This window comes from Anas acuta, chromosome 15 (assembly GCF_963932015.1).
Source record: "Anas acuta chromosome 15, bAnaAcu1.1, whole genome shotgun sequence".
NCBI classification, from domain to species: domain Eukaryota; kingdom Metazoa; phylum Chordata; class Aves; order Anseriformes; family Anatidae; genus Anas; species Anas acuta.
The window spans coordinates 5,408,127-5,436,077 of NC_088993.1; the positions used below are offsets into that span (position 1 = coordinate 5,408,127).

A 27,951-nucleotide genomic window follows, 5' to 3' on the forward strand; every position below is an offset into this window, starting at 1 on the left:
TGCACTTGAAAAGAAACATTCATTTTTACTGGACCAAAGGAATGTGTGAAGATGACACAGCTTTGTATAATTCCTCTTGCTAGATTATTGCAGCCTCTTGTTTATTTAGGTTATTCAAATTCAGAACAATGCAGCAGTGTTCCGGGATGTCCGCAAGAGGAGATGGCTACAAGGACTAAAGAAGCACACATTGCAGCAATGGTTTAAGATTGATAAGAGTATCACCAGGCAGCAGGAGGGGGATCACTTGGTACCGAATTAGCTGTTCTCATTTGATATAAGGGAGTCCTAGAACTGACTGACTTTTGACAAGGACTCGAGACTCAGATGTCTGAATCTCACTGACTTTTAGCATCAGTCCCTGAATTCTCACACTAATATGCTATGACAAATTTCTGACCCACTACTTTTTTAATTTCTGGTTTCAAACACCCAAACATCAGTGCACTAAGAACAGAGCAGGGAAAGGAACAATGTTTCACTTAAGACATGGTACAGCACTCGGGTTTTACTGACATGGTTGCATCCAGCAAGAACAGAGGGAGAAAAGTCACATCACCACCACCAGCTGCAGGAGAGATTTTGCACATAAAAGCTACTCATTTGGGGTGTAATACTGAAGTCACACAAATCCTGCCAAAACACAGCTCCAGGGAATTTCCAAAAACTTGACAAGTTGAAAACTATTATTTTCATGCAAGGGCACTTCACAGGCGGGCTGAAAAGGGAGTTGATACGGACAAAGCTAAGAAATCCCACCTACACTCAAGAAATCCTACCAAACGTGGTACATTTTCCAAGTGTTTTATTTTGTCAGAGGAAGTTTGTGGGATATTACTGAGTGCAACATGATACTGCCAGCTTTGAAAAAGAAGTAATAAGGCAGCATCAGTCAATGTTTATGTTTGTAAGAAGCCAGAAGTTCAAGCCCCTTCCCATCAATACCTCTAAGTATTACTGATTGCATCAACCCTTCCAGTTCAACCAAGCTTACAGGAAACCCAGAAAAGAGCAAGCAGCACGTGAATCAATGGCTGGGCACAACTCACTGAGTGCTAAATGGGAAAGAGGACCCACGCTTACTCTCAAGCAGTATGAAATAATCTAATAGCAGATATACTCAGTGCAAGAGATGTTGTAAATTTGTATATGCAATATAGTATTTCAAGGGGTTATTTTGAAAAAAATCAAAATGGCACCATAAGAAGAAACTCACATTTTTGCTAATTTTTTTCATTGACTTCACAAGTGGCAACAATCTACCAAGACACATATTTCATTGCTGACACGATAAGCAAGCCAACATCATCACCCTGACTGACCTGTGGCCTCTGAGTATTAACATGATTCTGATGAGCCCAGCTGAGATTTTACCACTACAACTTTTAAGTTTTTCCCTTTAATGAACTTCAAGATTAAGTAGTAAGAACATTTTCCCCACTCCAATAGATTGAACAGCTGAAAAAGAAACTCACTTCTCTTTTCCCTTCATTTCACCCATAGCAGTAAATCACCTTACTAGTGAATCTCTGATGGAAGTTTTGAGAACACCCTGTGGCACGCTCTGGACTATCCACTGGTATTTATGTACTTGTGCTTCATGTGGGAGAGGCTCTGCAGTACATACAGGCAGTGTTAGATAAAGGCAGTCAGCAGTTGCCTCCGGATATCACAGAGTGTGAGGTGTGCTTGCAGAACAGAACTGCACACTTGAATTCTCAGGAATAAGCAAAAACTTTTTTGCATCAACCACCCTTGACCCAAGCACAGATGGCAGAAGAACATTACCTTGTTCAGAATCTCATCACAGGGAAGACTCATGATATGGCAAAACAGTGGCACCTAGAGTTCTCCTGGGAAACTCGTTCACTCCCAGAACAGTGTTACATAGAAGATTCCCCTCCCACATTCCTCCATTTAACATCAGAAGAGTGCAGTAACCTTCTGCACGCCAATGTTTAATTCCCCAAACATTTAGTGATATCAGCACAATTATTCTCAGATTTAAAGCTTCATTTCAGCTTTCACAAAAGACAAAGAAATGGAAGTGTCTAAGCACTGCACATAATCTCAGGCTTTCAGCTGCCTTAAACGCAAGTCAGACTGAAATTATTATACTGATATGGAATAGAAGTGTAAACAAGAATCCAGCCTCTGAGATATGATTGTCCTGTCTGGGTGCCTTCTTCAGAGGCAGCCTCCTCAAACAGATGCAGCTGGAATGTATCAAGGGCTCAGGTACAAGGAGGAAGGTAACTAGTAATCACAGTTCCTTTGAGAATTAAGGACTTTCATAACTTTCTCATGAAATGGTGCTGATAATAGCTCATGATTTGTCTGCACAATGTCTGTTTACAGCAGGGCAATGATTTTATGAACTTCTGTCACACCTTTATGAACTTTTTTTTTTTTATACCTTTTGTCAAATCTGAGGTCTCCAATATTCCTATGAAAGGACATTTGATATTACTGGCTCAAGCCAGATATTTTTCCCAGTGGCACACAGCTCTACAGTACACCTCAGGCAGCTCAGTATCTCTAAGGAATTGCATTGAACAGCAAAATTGTCCTGCGATATTGACTTGTATACATTTAGGACGGTTTGAAATCATTCCATTTTCACTTTTACCTAATATCAACGCCTGAATCCAGCCAGATCTGGTATCGAGAGGTAATGAGCTAAGGAGTTAATCAGGAACATCACTTCACTTTAACCTGCCTTAAATAAAAGTAAACAACTAAGCCCTGCATTCAAGTGCACTGCTTAGTAATTATTAAGGAACACTGTGCCCACAGGTAATTATGTTCTAACGAGGTTCCTGCATTAGAATTTGTCCTGGAAATCCTAAGACAACTGAAAAACTGTCTGAATAGTGATAGTCATGTCAGCCATTCATGGTATCCCTGAAGCCCCACACCTCCAAGACAGAGATCTGGAAGCTTTCAGAACACAATGGCTGATTATTGAAAGTATTGCAGTGGCTGGTTCTTCCATGGTTCAGGTCTGCATCCAGATAAAGAGCCTGGCCATCACCACCTCCTGTGAAGAGACAAGGACGAATTTAAAGCTGTCTTTCCATTTCTTAGGATGTGAAACCGCTATACAAGAAAACAACTTAAGTATTGGAAGCTTTAAATGGGATTTACTTGCTATTTTCAGGTATAACAGCTATGATCAAATGCATAGCTTTTGAATGACAATATCAGAATAGTGTTTTTTCTTCTTTTTTTTTTTTAATTCATGCAATTCAGTAAGAACAAGAATACTGACTCAACTGCCTGCCTTTAAGGCTTGTTTTTCATTGCTGGAGAATCGTGAAAGCTATTAACTGCATATTTTATTTCAGTGAAGAAAAACTGCAGAAACTTAGCAATAAAAAAAAAGCTGGGAGGAGAACAAGATCCATAGGCAACAGCATTGGCTTGGTATTCTTAATCATTAGAAAACACATCAAAGTGAACAGGATTTTGATTATCCATGGATCTATGTCAATATTCACAGAGCTTGTAGTCAGAGATGCAGTAAAGTGAAACAGATTTAAACAGGAATGTGTTAGGAAAACAAAAAGAAGGATTTCCCTACTGCTTATAGGGCAACCGTATAAGAATCATTACAGAAACCATCCGAAGAATCAAAAGGGTTGAAAGCCTTGCCTACACCTGGAGTTGTTCATTTTTATGTATCTACTGCCCAAGCTTGTATTTCTCTTATTACTACCTATAGTGAACAGTAAAGATTTCTCAATTATCTGTGATACATCAATATAAGTGATTTCCAATTCAGTTACAAATTACTCAAGTTCCCACTAGCCTAGCTGATACTTAAGCAGCCCAACTTGTGGTCGATTACAGCACGTGTTGCTAAGTGGGAAATTGGCAGACATTTGATGATACAGATGAAATCACTGGACTAGTCGCTCTCTCAACAAGTGCCAAGTGAAGCTCTTTGGGAAAAGAAAAACTACAGCTGTACCTGTTGCTTGTAAACTCCCTTAGGTGACAACCTTACAAAGCAGGCTTTTGCCAAAGTCAGCAGCATCACAGATCCAATAAAATTCCAGAAGAATGAACATGTTTTATACTTCACCTTGTGATTCAAAAGCCTCAGCATAAACTAAGATCCTCTTCAAGAACTATTTCTCATCACTAGGCAGGATGAAGGTATGGCTGTGCTTAAAACTATGACTTAATATCAAAGATCTTACTCTAAAATGAACAGCGTTTAAGTTTTCCCATGGAAAGTTTGGTTGGGTAATGACATCGGGCTTTGGCCACTTCTCTCTAACTGTAGCAATACTGAAATGCAGATGTGGTAAACATAGCTGATACTCTTATCTAAACCTGACAGGAAGAACTGGTCAGATATATGCTTGAGTTTTCATACTGACTTACCTATAATGATGCATTCACTGCTGCCAGCCATGAACATGGAGGCTGTTTTGGAAGGCAAGTTGAAGTGCCGAGCTGATAAGAAGGGAGAAAGGCGATCTGATGGGTCTGATGGAAGACTACGGGATGAAAGGGTGCTGGAAGCTGGTGAGACATGATTTTCTGGTTCAGAACCACTTGTGGCCAGTTCTGGGTGTTTTATGATTACCCACTCATAGCGCTCTACTTCTGGTTGCAGCTGTTTAGGTGAAGAGAAAAGCAGAACTTTAAATTAATGAACATTCACCATGCTGAAAGTTCTGCAGAGAAAACAACATTCAAGCCCCTTAGAGTCTACCTGCACCAAAGCGAAGATTGGACCAAACTGTGTTTTAGGTCAGATGTCATTTTTCTTTATACTTTTGCTTTTTAAGTGATTGAAGAAATGATGCAGTGGTTCCCATATTACCTTAATATATCTTGTTAGAAAATACTCTGTGCATGGGGAAATAAACGTCTTACCACAAAACCAAGAAGTAAAACTTTCTCCACGCAACATTAAGAGCTCAGTCGACTTAGAAACTAGCAGGGCATGTAATCCAGCCCCTTCAGCTGGAAGGAAAGCACGAGTTATTTATACCAGTACAGTGTTTTGCCATGCTGCTGTGTAGCAACAACATTTTACTCACCCTAAATACAAAGCACTCCCCAGTTCCAAAGAAACTCAGCTTGTTCCCACCTCGTCTCCGCTCGCTCCAGTCAGTTGACAGATAAGCACCGCAGACCTAGTGCAAAGAGCAAGGGCAGGAGGTTTTCCATTGAAGGAGCATGTTAAACCAATCGACACCTACATTTCAGAGTCCAGAACTGAAGGTTCTATTTAGTTTAATTTTAAAACTTTCTAGAACAGTGGATTAAGACAGCACAAGTACTTATATATAGATTTAAAATGCTTTAATCTACAGAGTACCCTTCAAATACCAACTGTTTCATGAATTATTTTACATCTCATAGGCCTTAAAGGAAAAGTGTTCTAACATAATCCCAGCTACCAAAACACAAATCACTCCGGATTTGTAAATCCTAATTTCTGCTTCATTTTGGCACCCAAAGCAACAGTATCACCACAAGTTACAGTATGAGTAACTCTGGCTGATTTTTTTTTTTTGCTGGCAAATAGTAGTCTTGGTCTCTCTCTCTCCATTTCAAACTGCAGGTTAAAATCAGTCTAGTTAGGTCAATTCTAAACTAGCCTATTTGAACAACATGGAGCTCGCTAGCTTCTGATAAAGAAAAACAGCCCTCTGTGGCTGAGTTCTGTGGACTCCCTTGTTCACACTGGAAGAATTTCTCACTACCAGCAACAAGCATCACTGCCACGTGGAGGCAGACCAAGCAATGAATCTCTAAGAATGAGATGAAAGCAATACTGCAAGTTTTCAGAACTACAGTTAAACAGAATCGTTTCAAGGTACACTTGCTGTTTACCTTCCACCAGCATTACAAACACAACTCCTACGACAAAAGTATTTGAAAAATAATTCTGTTATATAGATAAAAGCACATGCATGAAGTAAACAAAAAGCCTAGAATGCCGTTTGATCTGCTATAATGGAATGCATGAGAGCTAGCAAAAACAGCAGACTAGTTTTCCTCTTTCCAAAATGCAAAGAAAGATTGGAATAAAAATAACGTGTCCCTTGGCAAAAGCAAACATACAAAAAAAAAAAAACGCCAACCAAAAGACCTGCCACTTCTCTCCTTTTTTTGTTTGAACTGTGTGCGCCTTTTTTTTTTTTTTTTAAGGAGTAAGAAACTAACTGTACTATGAAAAAAGCATCACTTAAAGCTAGGCTTTGTAATGTACTCCAAGACAAGAAGCAAAATAACGCCTTATGTACTTTCCTTCTTCCCTTTAGACATAATGGGGATCATATAAGCCATCGGCATGTCAGTAAGTCTGGCACTGCCAGGAACAGTATACAGAACTACAAAATAACCTGTAGCATTAGGTAGATGTGAAAAAGAGTAGAACAGGAGATTTTTAATGGGTAGTTATCCTGCAGGAACATAAGCAGAAATATAATCCTCCATATTGTATTAATAACTTGACATTATACACAGAACATTTAGAAGTCCAGCATGGTAGATGAGAGAACAGACATTCATTACACAGGGTACTTGAGTGTGGTCACTGAGGTTCTGTGAAGCTTTCTTGTTTTATGCATTTTTTTTTTACTTAATTTTTTAAAGCTTGAGATAAAGCTAATGCTTTTGTTTTCACATCATGTCTTCAGCAAGTTTGCTGACAATACAAAGCTCAGAGGAGTGGCTGAGAAAACTGGGCCTGTTTAGCCCAGAAGAGAAGACTGAGGGGAAACCTCATCAGTGTGTATAAATATCTGAGGGGAGGGTGTCAAGAGGATGGAGCCGGTCTCTTTTCAGTTGTGCCCAGCAAGAGGACAAGAGGCAATGGGCACGAACTGAAGCACAGGAGGTTCCAGCTGAATATGAGGGGGCACTTCTGTACTGGGAGAGTGACAGAGTGCTGGGACAGGTTGCCCAGAGAGGCTGTGCAGGCTCCTTCTCTAGAGATATTAAAAACCCGCCTGGATGTGATCCCGCTTGGCAGGGGTGTTGGACTGGAGGTCCTTTCAGAGATCCCTTCCCACCTCGGCCATTCTGTGATTATGTAGAATGGCTGGGGTTGGAAGGGGCCTTAAAGATCACCTAACTCCAACCCCCTGCCATGGCAGGGATGCCACCCACTAGATCAGGTTGGCCAAGGCCCCATCCAGCCTGGCCTCGAACACCTCCAGGGATGGGGCACCCACAGCTGCTCTGGGCAGCCTGTTCAGTGCCTCACTGCCCTAGCAGTGAAGAACTTCCTCCTAACATTTAGTCTAAATCTGTCCTCTTTTAGTTTAAGAGCATTCCCCCTTGTCCTATCATCATATACCCAAGAGTCCTTCTCCATCCTCTTTATAAGAGCCCTTTAAGTATTGAAAGGCCGCAATGAGGTCCCCCTGAAACCTTCTCTTCTCCAGGCTGAGCATCCCTGGCTCTCTCAGCCTTTCTTCACAGAAGAGGTGCTCCAGCCCTCTGATCATCTTAGTCTGGTATTATTCATAGCATTTAAAAGCTGCTACTTTCTCTCCTCATATCCTGAAAAAATGAATATATCCCATATGAACCATGAGTTGAACACACCTCTGCAGCCACTCCTTCAGATTCTGTAACTGAGTCTGAGATCTCAGTGAGTTACTGTAGTACCTCATCCCACATTACTTAGAATAACTGACTGAGACCTAGGGTGCAAGACTTAACCAAGAATTTATAGTCCCATAACCAGGAAGTGGGAAAAATTAAAGCATGCACCGTTTAAAAACAAACAAAAAGCAATACCACGTCCTTTGCCTCTCCATTTCATTATAAACTGTTCTGTGTTGCAATAACCTTGCACAATTGACCAAAACCTAATTTCATCAGTTGTGTTTTACCTCACTCACCTCCTTTGCTGTGGTCTTGATGAGAAGAAGAGTTGGTTCATGTCCCTCGCTGTGAGAATAGAACCTGAAGTGCAGAACACAAAAAAAAGAATAAGCACTCAACTACCATTATCAACTGCAGTTCATTTCCACTTTAACAATACACACCACCTCCTCCTTCAACTGATGGCCTGGCAAAGAGAGATAGCTGAAGCCTATGCGTATTGCTTCAAATGCTTTCCACAGTCCATTGCAAATAACAGTTGAATGCAAACATTATCAAGCAGTTCTTTCTTCTCTACTTATGCCTCTGCAGAATGACTATCTGACTACCTATCACAACAGCAGCATTTTATACTATTTTACATTAGGCAACAGAAAGAAAAAAAGAAAGGAAGTTGTGTTCTGAGGACAGATGGTTGTAATACAGTAGCCTTCTGTTCTCATAGCAAATATTTATGATGCATTCTCTTTGCTTGCTTTTACTTTTCCTCCTGGACACACAGCGCTATGTCAGCACCCCACCTTGGTATCTCAATTTGAGATGTTGTCATGATTAAGAGCTCTATGATCATAGTCTTGAGTGTCAATTGTGAACAGAACTCATGTCTATTTTATCTCTCTTTAATTATAACAAACAGATTAAATGGAAACTGTAGAGGAACCTCCAGTTTCCAATTCCTTTATTTCCCTCTGGACAAGCATATTCAAACAGATCCATCAAAAAAGTTAAACAATTTATAACCAGTAAGGAATGAACCACTCTCAGAGCAGTACATTCTCAACTGATGTGTGTTTGATTTTTCCAGTTGGTTGCTGACAGCTTGAAATGGCTCTCCACATTCTGGCAAACGAAATATCCTGGTCAAATGCTGAAGCCAACAGGAATTTGTTACATTTACATTCCATCACATACTATTTTTTAGATCAAGTTCTGACGTCAAGTTCTGCTTGTATGTCAATTCAGTGAACAGTTCATTGGTTTCTCTTTTTTGCTCTACAGTAGAGAGGAGTGGGGAAAGTTAAAATTACCTGCTCAGACTACAGCCATGTTCCAAGGTGGTGAAGAGCAAGAGGGGCTGGCAAAGTGCAAAGCGCTCTGGGATCCATGACCAGATATCTCGCATCTCCTTCACACTGACGATTTCAGACTTGAAGTTCTCAGCATGGACTGCCAAGTGCACATTCTGTCTGAGAAACACAATATAAAACATTGAGAAACAATAATTTAATAAAACCAACAGTTTCTGATTACTCAATGGCAAGAAGCAAAGAGCTGAACACCTAACGACCCTAGCAGGTATGCCACTGTCCAAAGCTCCAGCCCATGGGACCAGAAGGCCACAATATGGTGAAGAACATAAACTCCAGCAGCTTAACATAATCCTTGAGACCTAGTGATCTGGTTTTACTGGAATATTTTGAGCAATACTTCTGCATGGCTGTCGTTGCCTGCATCTGTATATATAAAGGACATGACGTGAGCCTGCTAGCTTGACCATGACCTTAAATTATGAACAAATTACTTTTGCTATTTAATTCATCTCTACACTTAAATACTAGCACCAAAATCCCTATAGTCAGGGTCTGAAATAAACACGTAGCACTTTGTTTTTTTCCCCTCTAAGGTGCTGCCTGTATTGTGGAATCAGGGAATCCCTAAGACCCTCAGAAATCTTAGAGAAATCACTATTATCATGGTAAACAACTTTGTAAAAGCTTTAAATATGTGGCTTGGATTGAAGTTCCACCAATTGGAAACATTTCATTACGAATGACTTCCACTTCATTAAGAAGCGAAGAAGCTCCTAGCCTCATGGTTGCAGATGGAATCTGAACACACAAAGTAAGGGAATGCCAGCAGCTCACACCAGAAATCAACCTCCCCGCTTCCTCTCCAAGAGGCCTGATACAATTGTGAAAACTGATTCTTAGCCTTTAAACACTTTAAGGTAAGAAAAATAATAACATCTTAACCAGCCTTCATTTCTTAGATTAAATAAGCACACGAACTCAGAGCCTGGGGATTAAACAAGTGTTACTGCATCCATGACTGATGTTAAAGTCTTTTAAAATAAAAGTGTGATGGTCAAGTACATGGTAGAAGTGACATATAAACTCACACAAGATATTAAGTTATTGAAGAGCAATTAGTTGAAATAAGTTTTAGTTTGCAAGGGTTCAGTTTGTGGAAGAGTTGCAAGTACTTGCCTTTTTTTTTTTTTTTTTTTTTGACAGTTCTGCATTTATTTTCTCTCTTTGTGGAACATAAAGAGGACATCAATTCTGCATATCTGCACATATCTGGATATCTTGGCTGCTCCCAAAATTACACACGCATATATATATTTTATTTTTTTTTTTTCCTTTGTAGTACCAAGAAATCAGCATTTGCACCGTACTTTAAAGCAGTGCTTGCCAGGAGAAATTGGGAAATGCTTATGGAAATTTAGCATAGCTGCCTTAGCAACAACATTTCTCATGAGATGACTTCTTAGATCATTTAAAAACCTAGCATTTCCCTTAACAACATGAACTAAGTCACTACTTGCATTCTTGCCCTGCACTGTTTAGTTGGTCAGAAACTTGTATGGATGCCTACTTAAACAGCCTATGAGTACTAGTGGGTTTTAAAACTTACAGTGTATTACTGTGACTAGGATATTATTTATGGTTTTAAACAAAGCAAACTGAGGCACAGGAGAGATCAACTGGTCTGCTGCAAAGTCTGAGCAGAGACCTGAACCCACACCTTCAGAGTAATACTTTAGGTCTCAGCTCAAGACTTGAACCCACATCTTCAGAACCTTACTTTTGGTCTCAGCCCTCCTGGTCCTGTCTGGTCTGCAGCTAAAGACTGGTGGCACTATGAACAGATCTGAGAAACAAAGCCTTGGTTTTAGTTCATCAGAAATTAAGATTTTTCCCACATTCAAGGAATTAAAAAAACATGCAGGGCTGTTAATTAGTTTATTACAATGCATTTCTGGAGGAAAAAATAATGATTATAAACAGGCTAAGACTTAGTAGCAAATTAGTAAGTTTGCTTAAAACTTTGTATAACATCAAATAACAACTCTCGTAATTATTCCTGTGCTTAGCCAGTATATTTTCCACATTTACATAGATCTATTTGGGCAACAAACCTAAGTGCTGGTTCCTAAAAGGGTCTCAACTGCAGTGTGCCTGCCTTTCACCTCTGCTCCTTCTCCTGGCTTCTATAAGCCGGTGACTTTCCTGCCCACACCCCCCTCCAACCCTGTATTGCAGGGGTATGCATAGCAGCACATCACTGTCAGTACCTACCCCGTGTCTTCCTACAGCTTTTCCACGAACAGATCCTTCTGATTTGCTAAAAAGCCCTGAACAGTCACCTGGCCATTTGAATGTACTCCAGGCTGGCTCCTGACTATCACCGCAAATCATTTTCTATTTCATGTCACCGTTCTATAACAGGAACCTAGAGTATTGCTTTACTTAAGTACTTGAAATACAACGACTTATTGCCCAGTCACATCACAGTTGTAGGTGCCTAGACTGGACGCCCTGTCCCGTGTTGACACCAGTGCCATTACACGGCCCTCAGCTCCATCGGTCTCCTCAAAACCAAACCCTGTGCTGCTTCATTTTTTTGATGCTTTTCAGCAAATTGCAACTGGAGATACAAGTAACTAGCCTGTGTTTGTTCTTTCATTCTTTGGCAGTATTTCTGTTAAACTTAAAATATTTGTTAACAATGCTGAGAACCATCACTTCAGAGGGTAGCTGATTTTCAAGTTGGCTAAGTAAAAAGAGGCTCTGGTCTGTACCAGCTGCTGAAAATCAGGTTTAGCCTTCACCAACACCACACGCCTTTCAGGATTACCCAGCAAAAACAAGACAAAACAAAAATGCCACTGCCTGAGAGAACATTGAATTTGGCCTGGCACTGCACTGAGATGTGCATCACCCATTGAGGTGTTACCCCTCATCAGTATTTTCCTCAATTCTTCACGTTAGCTTATTGGGATCTGCATGGCAACTTTCTATTAATTGCTGGCATTAGAAAGACACGTTCAGTTTTTATTATCATGAAAGAAAGTAAAGGATTAGAAACTAACAACATTTAAGTGTTTAATAAACCAGCTGATTTGCAGCTTTAGAAGGAACATTATTTTTGCAGCTATATCATTAACACAAAGCGCCTCCGAGACTTCAGAGCTCCTGAAGATAAAGCCAGTGTTGCCTTTGTGTGGTAGCAGCTGTCACAGCAGCCACGTCTTGTGTGTTTTCCAAGATAACTTACAAATATCACACGCCACACTGTGAGTCACCAAATTACTTCTCCCTGCTCTACTTTGTTTTGGGTCAAAACTTACTGGGTCTGCATAACCTTTAAAAGCCACCATAATTTCAGTTAGGACATGAACGTGTGCTGTAAGCGATATACTTCACAGGCAAAAGTGGCTGCTGCAGGTGTGTAGGACTGAAACATAATCCTGTGTTGAGACCGGCGTTAACAGACACCCTGCACCTACATCAGTCCCCTCAGATCCAAACTCCGTGCTTCCTGGCAGAAATCGAGGCTTTCTGCTGTTTCCAGAATCCTGTAACTAAGGTAAAATAATATATGAACTTTGAAGATTTCCTTGGCTAGAATTAAAAAACAGATGATTTTTCAGAGACAAAATCCTCAACCCACTGTATGTGATATGAAACACACTTGGACAAGTTTCCTCTTAAGGTAATCTTTCAGACATGAAAACACGAGGAAATTAATTCCAATTGGCTTTTATAAATTAGTACAAATGTTAGTGTGCATCTCTCACTAAAGTTAACCCATGGCACCTGCAACAAGGCCAAAAAAAATTGTCTCAAAAGCATTAATTGAGACCCACACATCTGTGGTACTAATCACAGGGCAGTCTATTTGTTCTCTGCTTATCGGATATTTACAATCCACTAGTTTTTGTTCTTTAAGAAATGCTTTCCAGGCCAAGACTTGATGAATGACTGAGTTAACCACTAATGCTGTATGGCTGAGTAACTCTGACCTTCTTGACCCACAAGCAAAAAGTCATCTTGCCTCTTTCAAAAAGCTACCCACATAAAAGTAAATACAATGTAGTATAAATTGAAGCAAGTCACTTGTAGGAGTGTGCCAAATTGGGTTCAGTCCAACAGCTTTCCAATTAGTTGCGGAAAGCTTGCAAAGTAGGAAATAATTGAGCACGCCTTACGTGAACTGCAACAGCACATACCAGGCTTGGACACGGAACAGTACCTTATAACTCTGAGGATGTTGCCTTTTTTTTAAACAAAGCTAACAGAACACCCAATTTTTCTTCCAGCATAGAGATAATTTAAATCCCATCATTAACATCAAGCTTCTCTGTCCTGAAAAATACGGACTTGTACTGCTGTACAAAAATGCTGTGTTGACGAGCTGTATCCATTCCTCCCCCACACTCCGATCTTAGGACTCTGCAGGTGCTTTGAACTAACTTTGCAAGAGTGTATTCAGTAGATGTTATGCAGCAATCTGATGCTGTAATTGCTGCCTTGCTTCTCTTGCCCCAGCATTAGCAATAGTGACAAGATTAGAAAAAAAATTAGCAGCCAATCAAAGACAGAAGAAGCGAGCAAAGTGCAAAGATTTGAGTGTTTGAGCCTACCTTTTTGGAGATGCCACACTGCAAACAGGAGGGGTGCAGTGGGTATGCAATTGACAGAAGAAGAACGTAAAAGGAAAGACAAAAAAAAGATAGAACAGATCAGTGATTTTCTACATCCATGGCAAAGTGAATGTAAGGAGCCTGGAAAGAAACAAAGCACAGTTTGATTTGAATCACCAAGCAAAAGGAAAAAAAATGACAGGTTAGGTTAAAATATTTTCTATCTTCCACTTTTTTTTTTTTTTTTTTTTTTTTTCCCCTTTTGCTGCCTGCTCAGTTATTTGATTGTAAAATAATTCATTAACTACTTGCACAGGCCAAACACATCTATCTGGACAAGAAAACTTTCATCTTATTGAGCAGTGGAGAAAAGCTCTTCTCCAGCAACTACATCTGTGTACACCAGGATCCAAATAGAGCTTAGTTCACAGCAGTACCCAGATAATGGAGAAGAAGAAGTATGTTTGAAAAAGTAAAGATGATAAAAGTTTTTCATTAGCAACTCTGCCTGCTGAGGTAATTCCTCCCGGACTTATTTGGGTATGAATTTACTACATTTTGCTTTGAAGGCACCACTGTTCTGAGTGAGAATGCCTCTACAACATTCAGTGTAGCTGGATTTTCTGTTTAATTCTCACTCTGTTGCTGAAGAATATACTAATATATTCAGAAAGGATATTACAGCTCTTCTGAACCTCAGTACACAAATGAAAGGTAATATGCACAAACTGCAGGAGTTCATACTGCTTGTTGCAAGTCCTGAATGCAATGATCAGAATTCTACCCAACGTGACCTTCCAGGGGCTCAGCGCCTTGGCACATTTGAGGCTGGCAGAACAGTCTCTTCCAAGAGAAAAGCAAGGTAAAGCACAAGCCAGCTGTAAACCAAATTGTAAATCTAAAAACAAACCCTTGGAAAAGACTGCAGGGTTCATGGAGATAACTTTCTGCATACAATGTACATGTAAGAAGTTCAGCTAATGCATAAGTTATCTTGTAGGCTAGAATTGGGTAAGGCTATTTCAATACCACAGAACACACCCGCTTGCAACTACTGTGACTTACTCAGCAACATAACTGGCTGTAAGACACACACATGCAGAGGTCTCTTCGCTAAGCTTTTATTAAGGCTACCTATTATAATGGACCAAGATTTCATTGGTCCATTGCTCCCAGCAGGCTTTTCCTCCTCTTGTTTCTGAAAAAGAGATAATGCAATCATCTTTTGGATTAGTATCCTCACTTCCCTTTTTCGTTGTTCTTTCAAAATAATTAATTTCAAATAGCACGTGTACCCATCACAAAACTAGCCATCTCCTACCTATGGTTACTATGGCCTTGATTTTCAGAAGGTTTGTGGTCAAACTACTTTTAAAAGTAAAAATACTTTTACTAAATGTACTTTTAGTAAAAGTAAAACAAGACTTAGTTATTTCTCCACTATTATAAAATAAACTCCCTAGGTGAGGAAAACATTCCCACCTCAGACTGTGTTTGCCTATTTGCAGTAAAGAAGCACCTGAGTTCACAGTGCTGGATGGCACGAAATTCATGTTTTATACTAATAATCTCATCTTAACCATCATCGTATTTGTTTGGGTACTTTTCTTCCCAGTGAGTTACCAGTGTTTTTCCAGCTTTAATAAAATGTCTTTTGGTTTAAAATCAGCCTGTGAGACACTTTTGAAATTCGCAATATTTGCAATCAATATATACCTGTAAAAGGTAATTATGAATTCATCACACTTCTCAGTTCAGTCCCAGCAACGTTTAATTTTTGGGCTCCTGACTATTTCTAACCAAGTTCCCACAGAAAAAGTCAGCAGAGGTATCAGCATGCACCAGCAGAGCTCTTCTCCTCCTCCACCAGGCACGTAAGACTAGCGGACTGTTCATCAGACTGAGAAAAGCTCAGGATCTCAGGTTTGTGGAGATCACTCGGACTACCTGTGGGGAGACCCCTACCTTTTCTGTTTGACTGTGATGCCCTTCTGCTGCAAAGCCTTCTCGTTGGCCATCTGCAGCAGCTGGATCTCCTTCCGTGAGAAAAGGCGGATAGCAAAGGCTTTTTCCAGAAGCCTCTCTGGAGACACTGACTTCGCGATGTCTCTCACAAAAGCCCGAATATCCTGCTGTACGCTGTCAGACTCCATGGGCTGCCCAGCTCTGACTTTGTGAAAGAATTTCAGAATAGCCAGCGCAACACGATAGAGAACTTTGTAGCCCTCCACCAGAAACACATCGAAGACCCGAGCAATGTACACCATGGGCAGCTCTCCGAAGAGCCACCGCTGCCAGTCAGAGTACACCTCTAACACGTCCTCAGACACTGCCACCATCAGCTTGTGTGCTGCCTGACAGTACTTGTTAACCAGGTCCCCGAAAGTCATGCACGAGGATTCAAAGGCTAGGAACGTCTGATCGATGAGCCGCTTAGAAGGGTCGTTGCAAGCAAGGATGCGGCAAACCTGTTCAAAACACTCTGCCTCATCCTTGCTGTAGTGAAGGAGCAAAGCTATCACAGACGGCAGCGCTGGGCAAAACGATATGTCTGGGAACTGGTTTGCAATGCACAAAATAATCTTCCTGACTGCCCCGATGCCTTCAGCATTCAAGCAGTACGTAGGGACGAGGCTGTCGTCAACAAACTCTGGTAGTGGCAGGGAGTTACTGTTACGTTTTCCGACAATCTTCACAACAATGTCACGGTAAACATTTGCGTCCGGGGTCACTGTGCGGCACGGGATGTTGCTAATTAGCTTGTGGTACACTTTGGCTCTCAGAGAATGGTTCTTGGCCCAGTAGCCTTGTCGGGCCAGCTGCTTGAGTTCCTGGAACTCCGTGCAGGTTAGGTCCTTTGCATCCTGGCTCTGGACAGTAACATCCATTTTGTCCCAATCCACAAAGCAGCTGTATTCATCCATGGCTTGAGGAGAAGCGTATGAGAAAAATCATGAGAACTGAGACTATTTCATCATTAAATGTCTTGCAGATTTTCCTGAAAGAAGTAAAAAAAAAAAAAGTTTGAGTAACAGATGATCTCGCATTTTCTTTAGGAACACACATATATACATGCAACTTGTTCCCGCACTGCCAAAGCTGTTCTCTAAAGCAAAAAGTATATAAGCATTTTTTATTTTTAAGCCAAACGTCACTTCCATTCTCATTACGTACTTGTCAGTAACTCATATCAAAGTTGTTATCAACGGCCAGCCCACAGACTGATTCTGAGCACATCTGCACATGAAGTAGACTTCCTAACTCAACTTCCTAACTAAAGTTTAAATTAACTTCTTACTTACAGAGAGAAACATCCCACTCAGAAATATCCACAGCTTGTCCAGTTTGCAGTCTCTATTCCTAATTCTCTGGGGAAGCAACAGTTATTTATACTAAAATTGTGCAGTTTCGCAAGCAGTGTAAACCGTTCCAAGACTGTGCAGCCAGTAAAAGGAGACGCTGACCTCCTGCTAGACACAACCACGTGCTCCTAGTTGCTCCTTTATGCTGGTACTGGCTCTCATGTGGTCACACAGTCACAGAGACTGGTTTGTTGATGTACAATTCTTCCTTGCCATTTGGTAAGCAAGATGTGCAGCTGTAGGGTTACCTAGGTCAACGTTAGTGCCAGTGCAAAGGTGACAAGGCAGAACCACCCTTTCTGATGGCAGTACAGGCTCACATCAGCTTAAAACAGCTTCATGAAAGTGATTCTTAATCCTCGTGAGCACTGCACTGGACTTCTGGTTCTGATTTTGTATGCATTTCTGTGATCAAGTCACCCTCTAGAGGGCCTGCTATCACCAACATTAGACCATTTTAAAAACACACTAGCCTATAATAAGAGCAGTGAGAGCTAAAAGATCAGGTTCTAGCCTCTGGTTCCTCAAACCACATGTTAACATGATCTACCAGCTGACTCCAGCTTCAAAGCACACCTGTGCCCCAGCAGACAGCATCCACTAATGCCCATCCATGAATTAGCTTTAATTCACTGCATCTCCCCTTCTAGTTTTCCACTGAAACACACCAGTGACAGCAGACAACAAGTTAGTCTGCTGCAGGAACATCTCTGTCAGTGCTCCCTCAGTGCTGGGTTAAAGCTAAGGAGCACACCCCCACTGACGCTGCAGACTCCGCAAAGGCAGCTGAGCCCTATAAAATGCAACAGGGCTTTGAAGCTGATTTGTACAATTATGGCACTACGTGCAAAGGTCAAAGCAACAAAAACAGTTACTGAAATGCTTCCAGAAAACCTTTAGTCATTCCTGTATCAACAGACTGGACGATGCATAGACCTTGACATTTACTAGCACAGACCATGGGCTTTTTTATAGCAAGTGCATTAAAAGGATTTGAAACTCACGGCAGACACACCATCAAGACAGACGACTCATCCTTCCTACTTCACTACAGGAGGATAAAACAAACATTTTGGTTCAAGTTCAGAACATACAATGAGCATTTGCTTGGACAGCCATACATTTAACCTAGATAGTTTTAAATTGTGGCTAAAAATGAATTAAGATTTTTTTCTTTTTGGAACCACATGCTGAAACTCCAAAATTTAATTTCTCTTTAATAAGCTTGTCAGCAACACAGGGAAGCCTTTTGGATGGCTCCTTCCCTCCAAATATTTTTTTCAGATTTTATAAAAACAGTTTTTTTGGGGGAGTCATCTATTACACTGGAGAACATAAGAACAATAAAGAAATGCTCACCTCTTCTTTTTGTTGTGTTCTTCCACATATGAAGTTAATGCTCAGACTGCAGTTAAAGGAGGCAGCATGTTGTCCCCACTTCAGACCTGAAAGCAGGCTGTATTATGGTGTGTAGGAACAGTGCTTCCTTGTGAGCACGTCTTTGGGATCAGCAAAGGAGTAACGGTGGGATACCAGCCACTGCAGAGTCGACGTAGGTCTGTTAAGTTAACATTCTTCTGTCATTCTCCACCTGGGAAACACAACGGAGACTTACCTTTAATAGAAATTCTACAATACCCTTGTGGAGAAAAATTATATTTCTATTCAGGAGGGAGCAAAGTACAGGAAGTTGAACCACACAATTCATGGTCACTTCAGCATGGAAACCATTACGATCCTGTATGTGCTGGAGTCTTCACTATGAAACAGCTTCCCCCTTCTGCCATCACTTTTTGGGAACCACTTACGTCTACATTAGGGAGGGTTAATTGAAATGTCCATCTCATGAGAGAACTTACAAGATATTCAGAGTTACAACTTTTCTGTCCTTTTCCCTATAAATTTTCTTCTCTCTCCTTACTCTTTTTTTTCCTATCATTCACACACTTCATATCACATATTCATATGAATTCATAGCTATTTTCTATCATTCAGAGTCACAGGCATGCTTAAAGCTTGCATGTCATCTTTCCCTCTGAAAGTTTCTCCAGAAACTAACTGATTTAGTGAGTGCATGCTCCTCAGCAAGCTCACTGAAGTCAGTGGCTAGGGGATGGAAATCTGACAGAACTTTGGAGCACACTGGCTGAGAGAAATCTTCCAGCTGTGCAAGTAGGTCGGGCTGCTTGTGCTTCTCAGAGCTCGAAATGCTGCAAGAAAAAAAAAAATGACAGGAAAGCAAACAGGCATTGTCGAGGCCGCTAAAGCATGACCAGATCTTAACTGCTTGCAAAACCAACAGAATTAGTGTGCTTCAGCGTAATGGTGCATAGCTCCTGACACTGTGTCAAAAGCTACTGCAAGCCAGCAGGCCTCGAACTGGGAGTATTTACTTGCCAAAGGAGAAGAGCCCAAGAAATTTCAGAAAACTTCTAGCCTGCCTTTGTCATTTCCTCCTCCCACTCCTTCTGAATCTTCCTCCATCCGTCCCTCTGTACAAGTTTTCTCTTCTGGCAACCACATAAAGAGCAAAGTTTAACTCTGAGTTAATCGTAAAAGCAGGCAAAAGCTGTCTCATTTCCAGTAGCAAAGAGCAAGCTGGTCAGGGGCTGTGTCCCATCCACTTCTCGCAGGTACTGAGACTCATTTATATCTCCTTATTACAACACAACTCCTTCCCTCTTGGTAAAGTAACTTTAGGAAAGTTAGCACCACGTTGCAGCAGTATCCTCTGCCTGGATCTCCAGATAACAGCGCCTCAACTGCAGAGAACTGGAATGCTTTCAAATACTTCTTAAGACAAAATTGTAATAGGGTTTTAAAAGTTAGCAAAGCCAATTCCATTACTCATGACAATGGCAAAGCTTGACAGTTCCATGCACCTCCTTTAAGGAGATGTCCCCATTCTCCTTTCTAATTTGACTGACTTCTACAAAACAGTAAGAATTAGCACAGAACACCACCCTTTTTTTTTTTTAGCAGCAACCACCACACAAGTTTGAGATTGTTGGATCTATTGGTGTATTGTGGAGCTTCTCGCTCTTCAGTTAACTGCAAATTAAAAACAAGTGAGAAGTAGAAAAAAGCATATTGAAAATACACCAAAACTGGCTGCAGTACAGACAGAAGATTTTCCGAGGTTAAGTTTAAAACTATGAAGCAAATCATCATTATAATTCAAAACCAGGCAGTGACCATTGAACTGGAACTGGCACAATTTCAAGACAATGACTACATTTTTAAGAAATAAGCTTGCCAGTCCAGCCACATTTTTCCATTCCACCCCTTAATTCTTCCCACTGTTGTGTAGGCTACTTTCAGAAGATGTCTGAAAACCGCACTGAATTTTATAGAGCAATGAGCAAATTGTGGCAGTCAAAAGTCTGATACTGCCTTTGAAAAAAATGATCTATGAAAGCATCTAAAAATGCATAAGTCAGAAAATAAACAATTTGAATTATGACTTCCTTTAATCGAAGGGAATATAAGGTCACAACACTGCTAAAGCTAACATGGCTAGGGACAACTTTAATAAGTTTCATTACAAAAGCAACCTAGTAAGTTTTGCAAGATGTATTTCAATATTTCAGTCAGAAAACTAACCAATTCTACTTCCAGCTCATTAAAATAATTAATTTTTGATTTGTATAATAAAACAATCAATTATAATCAAATACATAACTTGCATAAACAATTTTTTGATTCTTTCCCAAATGCAAGAATCAGCAAACTGAAATACCTGAACTAGAACTAATGTGGAGTACCAATATTTCTTCCAAACCCAGAGTACATATATCCACGTTAGTGCAATATTTATATTCTAAACTTTTTTTTAAATGCTGGATTTTAAAAATTCCAGCTTTGATTAAAACCCGAGATTAAACTACTTGGTACTGATTTTAATAAACACAGGAAAGTTCCTTAAAAAATTATAATCAGGAAAACCTTGATCCTTATCCTATTTAAATAGCCTTACAATTTTGCCTTCTGAAAGTTGTACGACAGATTAACAGCTTGTTAGGATACTTCACATGCACCCAGTGTAGTTACTGTATAACACGAAACCTAAACTTTGATAACATTTTTCAACTTACCCATGCGCAGTTGTTGATTTTAATGAGGATCACTTTTCAAACCCCTCTGATACAGCTCTTTGCTACGCACTGTACAGAACAGCTAGATAACGACAGCTGATATTTTGGCACGTGTTTTTATAATGTGCTAACAGAAAGCAAGTATTTTCTTTTGCTGTACAACAAAAGACTACTGCTAACCTCCTGGAGCTGCAGCGCATTGTCTCCTGTTTATGCTGTAGTGATGCTGCTAGAGAAAAGGCTCAAGTCCACTTCCTTTCATTGAAGTGACCCATGCAGAAGGCACATGAACAGATGAATCTTCTTCCTTGAAATTTCTAGCCATTAGTTCTCACTCCAGTTTAAGGAAATTAAACCCCAAACTCTAAGTAGATGATTTCCCATCCTTGCGCAATACTGAATCACATCTGAGATTTTTGCTTTATATACCAATGAATCTGATAGAAGAACAAAGCAATGCAGCAAGGAAGTAATGCTGACCAACAGGCACTCTTTCCTCCCCAGTACTTCGGTGCATCCTGCAGTTTTCTCCGAGCCCAAGCTTACAGCAGCATCCCTTGACATCTCTGCTACATGGATCTGGAAACAAGACCAGACATCACAGTGCCATCCCCTGTGACATTTACAGCTTCAATTACTTCCCATTCCACAAACCATTTGGGACGATATCAGAGCTAAAAATTAAGCACTCCATTTAGCACCAGAACAAGCAAAACACAGCTAGCTCATCATGCGTAGGAAAGCAATTTGGACCATGCTGATGCATTCTGAATTGACAATCCTCTTTAGTGGAGTACACAAGAGCTCGATGGATTGCTTTGATGAGGTTAAATGCAGTTCGATCTCTTTATGGATTGCCCTAGGCACTGTCCACAGAATAAGCTGGGCTCCTGCTTCTGGATAATGCTCTAGCACTAGTTTATCAGTCATAATAGGGGCTGAGATATTTGCTCCCCATTGTTTTTCATGCTCTTTAGGGACAAAGGCTAGAAACCTGTTGACACAAAATGAGTACTCACTTCTGACTTCCCTTAGAAACTGCTGAAGACCTGATAGTGTCTGACAGCACTGGTAAGAGCTGCCAAGCAAATCATTTTAAGCATCTCAATGATTTCTCTGTGGACATCACCATTGCATATGAAGCACAGTCACTGAAGGTTTGCCTGAGAATCTCGTGCTTTCATTTATTAATGAAAACACAGGTAACATTGTCTTCTTAAACAGGGACTTTTAATTATCTCTGATTAATCAATCATGTATTTTATTACAATAAAAAGTTCAGAAACAAGACGATCTATTCTGGTCTGATAAATAAATGACAGTAGTTTATATTTAAGAGAATGTCTAGGCCGTATATCTACAAACATTTCAACAGAAAACAGCAACCCCTCATTCCCATCTCCTGTGCTGGGACAACACGAGCACTTCTAATACTCAATCACTGTTGATTCCATGAGCTGTACTTATTATAAGATACCACAGAGGTAGAAAACCCAAACACTCCCAAAACAAATAACACAAAGATCTGAAAAAAAAAATCTGGTGGAAAAAAAAAGGAACAGAAAAAAAGATTAATGGTTCCACAAAGGGGGCAAAATGCTAAAGAACAGAGCATCGTAAGAGGGTACTGGATAGCAAATGTTATCAAACGTATAGGCAAGGAGCTTGTCCTGCCTATGTCGTTACAGACATGAGGACCATCTAGGGGAGAATTTTCCATTAAAAAAAAACAAACAAAACAAAACACAGAATTTAAGCAGCATATCTATTTTATACAACGAATTAAGTGTTACTCATTTAAAATGTTTACTTTGAAACCAGAAGTTTCAAAATATGAAGTATGCATTTTAAGTCTATCAAGGTAATAGGTCAATGACCCAACTCCTAATGTTATCTTTAAAACAAAACAAAACTAATTTAATCAAAGCAGTACAAATATCAGTGTGGAAACTTACAAGAATGTAACTTTTCTATCAATTTAAATGATAGAATGTGTTTAAATTGATTTAAGATCTCCCAGTGCAATATATGAACATGCAAAGCTTTAGTCCAGCAGTCAGAGTGCTTAAAGCAAACCAAAGGTAGACGATGGGCAGCTGAACGAGCAACCCTGGGCTAATCGAACACACAAGTCCCTACAAGTTACCTCTTCTGCTGTGTAATCTCCCATGTCAATAACTACCAATATCACCCCAGTGAAAATAAGAAGTCTCATATAGCAAGACGTGATTTAAAGTGATTATGATTTATTAGCTCTGTGAATATTCAAGGCACTTGATCCTTTATACCTGCCTAGGGATGGGATTATACACTCAAGCTAAAGAACTTTGGGCAACCTGGTCTAGTGGCTCCCATGGCAGGGAGACTGGAATGAGATGATCTTGATTCTGTGATTGTCCCTTCCACCACAAACCATTCCGTGATGCTACAACTCTTACTCTGCATTTATAGAAATTGCTGCATGTCTTCTTTGCCTCTGTAGTAAGCAAGCAGGGAGGCGCACGCCATGCATACCAGCAGCTATCAACAGAACTTGTTTATTCCAGGGTAAATTTTGCAGCCCCACGATTTCAGCTGGCAGCTGAAAATGGAATAGGAAATCCTTATCGTATCAGACTATGTTATTATCTTCTGCACTAAGTGCAAAAAGCATAGAGGTTTCCTCTTGGAAAACAAGAGCTGATTTACAGTAACATAAGCATTGTGAAAACTACAAAGTTAAAGCTGTCAATTTATAAAGAATCTATTCTCTCCCAGCTCTGTAAACCTCTGTATCTTCTTCCTCTTCCCAAGACTGCCCAAAATAAAAGCTTCAATAATCTAGTACCCTGGTGATGGATTGCCCCTCTTCGGAAACAAAAGGTAGATTATCCTGCACACAAGAGAAAACTTAGACACCAACACCAAACCAGCTCCAAATACACTTTAGAATTAAAGGAGGATCTAAGCTCAGGCAGAATGCCAACAACTACATTCCAAGGAACTTAAAATAAAGCAATATATTGCTCTTATTTCTGTAGTCTTTCAAGAATTACGCCCTACGAAAATCCTAAGAGTAGCATCAACACTTGTCCTGAAGCAGCAAAGGTACAGAAACAGCATTTTATACTGTAAAAGCAATCACTGCACAATCCCAAGCTACTGCTACCGTATTTTTATCAAAAATAAACAGCATTCATAACCACAGACTGGTTGCTGAGTTTTTAGTCGCCTTGCAGTAGATGGTGTTCCTTATCCACATGCTTATCCTGAGTAAACTTAAAGGAACTTAAAGTATCTGATGTCTGCTCTGCCAAATGTCACTGCACGGATCCACAGATGCTCGTCTCTCAGCTGGAGGAGAGGGCTTACAGGCATACTGAGATGTAAAGCAGGAATCTTGTCTCCTTGGGGAATTACATTAGAAAGCAAACATTCCCTCTATACAGTGAGATATTATAACAAAAACAAACAAAAAAGACAAACAGCACCCGTAAACCCCTCCTTCCCCCAGACTGAAGGAATTTTATTAATCCTTACTGCAAAACTTATCTTCGTGTAGATCTTCTGACTTGCTCCCTTCTGCCAGCTCTGTTGATGACGAGAAAAAAATAATAATAAAATTAGACCGTTTAAAAAGAATGTGACAGGCAGCACTCACACGCATCAGGTACACTGATGACCTCTGTAACTACAAAAGCAATCTGCCTGCACTTCTGCATGGCTTCCAACCTTCATATTTGCCTTTGTAGTATGGAGAACAAGGGGGCAAATACCCTCACATTAGAGAGCAGCGGCTAATTAACCATACTATTAAAGTGCTTACAGCATAAACAATTCATTTCAGTCTCTCAAACCACAAGCAGGATTACTGCTTGTGGCACCTTTGTAATAAATATTTTTAGCCAATGTTCCCTTTGTGGTTTATTGCTGGTTCTCCTCTGCCCCAGCTCTCCCGCAGTGCTCCCCAGTGTTTTGATCTATGAAATTGCCTGTTTAACACAGAATTTGGTGTCCTTCCTGTAATCTCTGAAGAGCATCTCTCCTCATAGGACATCAGTAGTTTCTGCATAGGCAGGGGACTTGAGAACACCAGCTCTACAGCTTGCAGTATTTATCTTTTTAGGTTTAAGATCCCCAGTTCTGAAACTAAAATAACTATGTTCTGGAGATACGTAGTGCAAAGGTTCAAATCAGCTTAGTAAGCTGATAGCGGTCACTAGACCAGGCTCTTGTCCTATTAGGTAAGAGAGTTGGAATTAATCTGATAAACATTAGTTTTCTTTACTAATGAATCACATCCAGCCTAGCAGATTTTGAAATAACAGTTTTAATGACTGCAAAATCAGGTCATGAGAGCATCTTTTCACGTGAGTTATTTCTTCCTTCAGTTGTTTTCTCCTTGAAAACTCTAACAAAATAACCCAGTGCTGGTGTAGCCACACAGATGTTACACCTGTTTGGTAACAGAACAGAGCCGTGTCCATACCAAGCACGATAAAACAGCCAGGCTGCCAAACTCCTTCCCTGAGACAGTGGGAATCAACAACGCCTGGCCTTTTGCAACATTTGGAAGCTCAGGTAGCTGTCCTTTGACCCAAGAAGTTTAAGCAAGAGGAGAATAAATGAGATATGGTGAAGCCTAAGTGCATGAACAACGCAGATAAGAGCGCTTCTATCTGTTAGTTCAGAGAAACAGCTGATTCCACAACTGGACGCCTCCAGCACGTCCTCCCACCCATACACATGGAGTCCAAGCAAGTCAATCATTAATATAGTGCAATTAGCTCTGCCTATTTTTATATCAGACAGGTCGCGTGACTGCCTGGTCAGGTACAAGGGAACTAAATGGCTGATGACCAGCGTTACTTAGATGAACTCCACTGCAAGCCCTCGTCCCCAAGCTAGGTGCTATGCAAACGTATCCAAATATCCCACTTATACCTGCAAATAAAGGCATCCCCAGATGAACACATCAGACTTCCAAAACAAGTTTTAGCTCTTTAATTCTCAGTCACAAATCAAAGCCATAAGTGGAGACCAGCAACGCTTCTTTCAGGCCACGATCACAGCTCACCTACTCCAAGCGTTACCATACCCCCACCTACCTCGGAGCACGTCCCCACACAGCCCAACACAAGCAGCTCTAACAGCCCCCCAACCTCAGGGGTGGAGCAGAAAGCTATTTAAAGAGCTACAACACCAAGGACCAAAATCTACAGTCTCTTGCCACTAATTTGCCTGTTATTAACTCCATTCAGCTTCAGCACCGAAGCAGAGGCCCTTACCTAAACAAATGCCAGGGCAGTATTATCAGATCGCAATAACCTTGATGTTGGAGGCAGCAAGAGACACAAGCAGCGTGGACTGGTTTGCTTTAACGCTTGCCTGCCTTGAATTTCTGGATACAAAAATTTCAGTGCAGGTGTAACTGCTTTCAGGTTACTTTAACAACCCAAATGACACAGCTGATCAGGGGATGGGGGAGGCTTTTTCAAGGTTTCAAATTAACAGAATGAAGAAACAAAACCAAGGGGAGAAACAAAGGGCTACAATAGGAGAGTTAGGATGAGCAGAGGCACCTGAATGTGGAAAGTCCACAGATAGCTTGTTACAAACTTTACTTGGCAACATTTAATTATTAACAGCAAGAAAGAGAAGCAGAAGGCTCTTCCCCTAGTGTTCAAACTATCTGCACAAACACCTGCGATTTTTCAAATATTAATGAAAGAAAAGCCATTCAGTACAAAGGCTGTCAGTAGCTAGCTATCGTGCAATATTATCCACAGCTATTTTACAAATTACAAAGGACAGAAGTATAACGCATTGCTTGGAAGCAACAAAGAGCTGGTATAAAATGTGGCTGGAGCCCTTCAAACCAAGTTCTCAGTGCTGCTCCTGCAAAGCAACCATCGTAAGATAGATGCCTATGGCAACACCACCTAACTACTAGTGGCTGTGTAACGAAGGAGATTCTAACAAGAAATTATTTTTTCCGGTGACACCTAGATGTGATCTGTGTTGTTTTCATCCGGAGTGTTCCCAGACACTCTGACAATCCTACCCGGCTTGTTGTTAAGCCACACAAGCTTTTGGATGCCCCAGCTTCCTTACAGAGCCGGACACAAGCCCAGCTTTGGGGCAGTGTTTCCATACAGAGCCCCCCCTGTCCCCACATCACACCCACAGGCCCCCGGCCCTCCCGGTGCCTCTGACACCGCCAGGCCTGGAGCAGCGGCCGCAGGCTGAGCCCGCTGTGTGCCCGTGGGCCGGCACGGGGGGGCTGAGCCAGGTTATGGGGGGGGCCTCGAGCTCGGGGCCAAGTGGGAAACGTTGCCAGCCCCGGCATCCCCGCAGCCACCCCCAGCACACAGGCAGCCCCTCGCTGAAGATGAGCACGAAAATAAAGCGGTGAGAAGGTCACTGCTGGGGCAGCCCCCGGGGACACCCAGACCCGGCAGCGGGACCCCGGGGCTCCGCTCCCCTCAGGGCTCCGCGCCCCTCAGGCGCACACCCACCGCCCCCACACCCGGGGGGCTCCGCCGCACAGCGCTGCCACCCCCACGGCCCGCCCGGCCCTCAGCACGCCCAGGGCAGCGCCAGCCCCCTCCCGGACCCGCCCGGACCCTCCCGGGACCCGCCGGTGCTCGGGCTCGGGGCTGGCACCGGGCAGGACGCGCCCCCCCCCACCCCCGCTGCCGCCGCCCTCACCGCCCTCAGCGCCGCGGCTCCCGCCAGGCCCCGCGCACGCGCCCCCAGCCTGCACGGCCGCGGGCACGGCGGGGGGCGCCGCGCGCACGCGCACAGCCCGGCCGCCTCCGCGGGGGCCGCGCGCGCATGCGCGCCGCCGGGCGGGCGGTGAGGCGGGCACGTGCCGGGCGCGGGGCGCGAGGCGGCGGCACCGCCCTGAGGCGGCCCTGAGGGGGCGCGGCCCCGGGGCTCCGAGCGGGGCGCTGCGGGCTCGGCCCCGGGCCGGGGGGTTTCCTACAGAGCCTGCGGTGGCCGG

At 41.8% G+C, this 27,951-nt stretch overlaps 1 protein-coding gene across 8 annotated transcripts; it reads right to left on the bottom strand.

Moving 5' to 3' along the window:
- On the bottom strand, positions 1-27,800 carry TBC1D24 (TBC1 domain family member 24). Of its 8 annotated transcripts, none has more exons than XM_068698862.1 (11): positions 27,657-27,800; positions 24,486-24,536; positions 18,232-18,463; positions 17,877-17,920; positions 15,476-16,508; positions 13,511-13,528; positions 8,889-9,047; positions 7,878-7,941; positions 5,058-5,153; positions 4,393-4,627; positions 1-3,040 (listed from the first exon to the last, which is right to left on the bottom strand). In XM_068698862.1, the coding sequence occupies exons 5-11, from the start codon at positions 16,432-16,434 to the stop codon at positions 2,886-2,888; spliced, it is 1,686 nt and encodes a 561-aa protein (XP_068554963.1). In that variant the 5' UTR covers positions 16,435-16,508; positions 17,877-17,920; positions 18,232-18,463; positions 24,486-24,536; positions 27,657-27,800; the 3' UTR covers positions 1-2,885. The 8 variants fall into 8 exon arrangements, with proteins under 8 accessions (XP_068554963.1, XP_068554965.1, XP_068554961.1 ...); XM_068698864.1 differs by lacking the exon at positions 17,877-17,920 and adding an exon at positions 20,967-21,545 and having other exon boundaries at positions 27,657-27,799; XM_068698860.1 differs by lacking the exon at positions 17,877-17,920 and having other exon boundaries at positions 27,657-27,799.
- Positions 27,801-27,951: the final 151 nt, after the last annotated feature.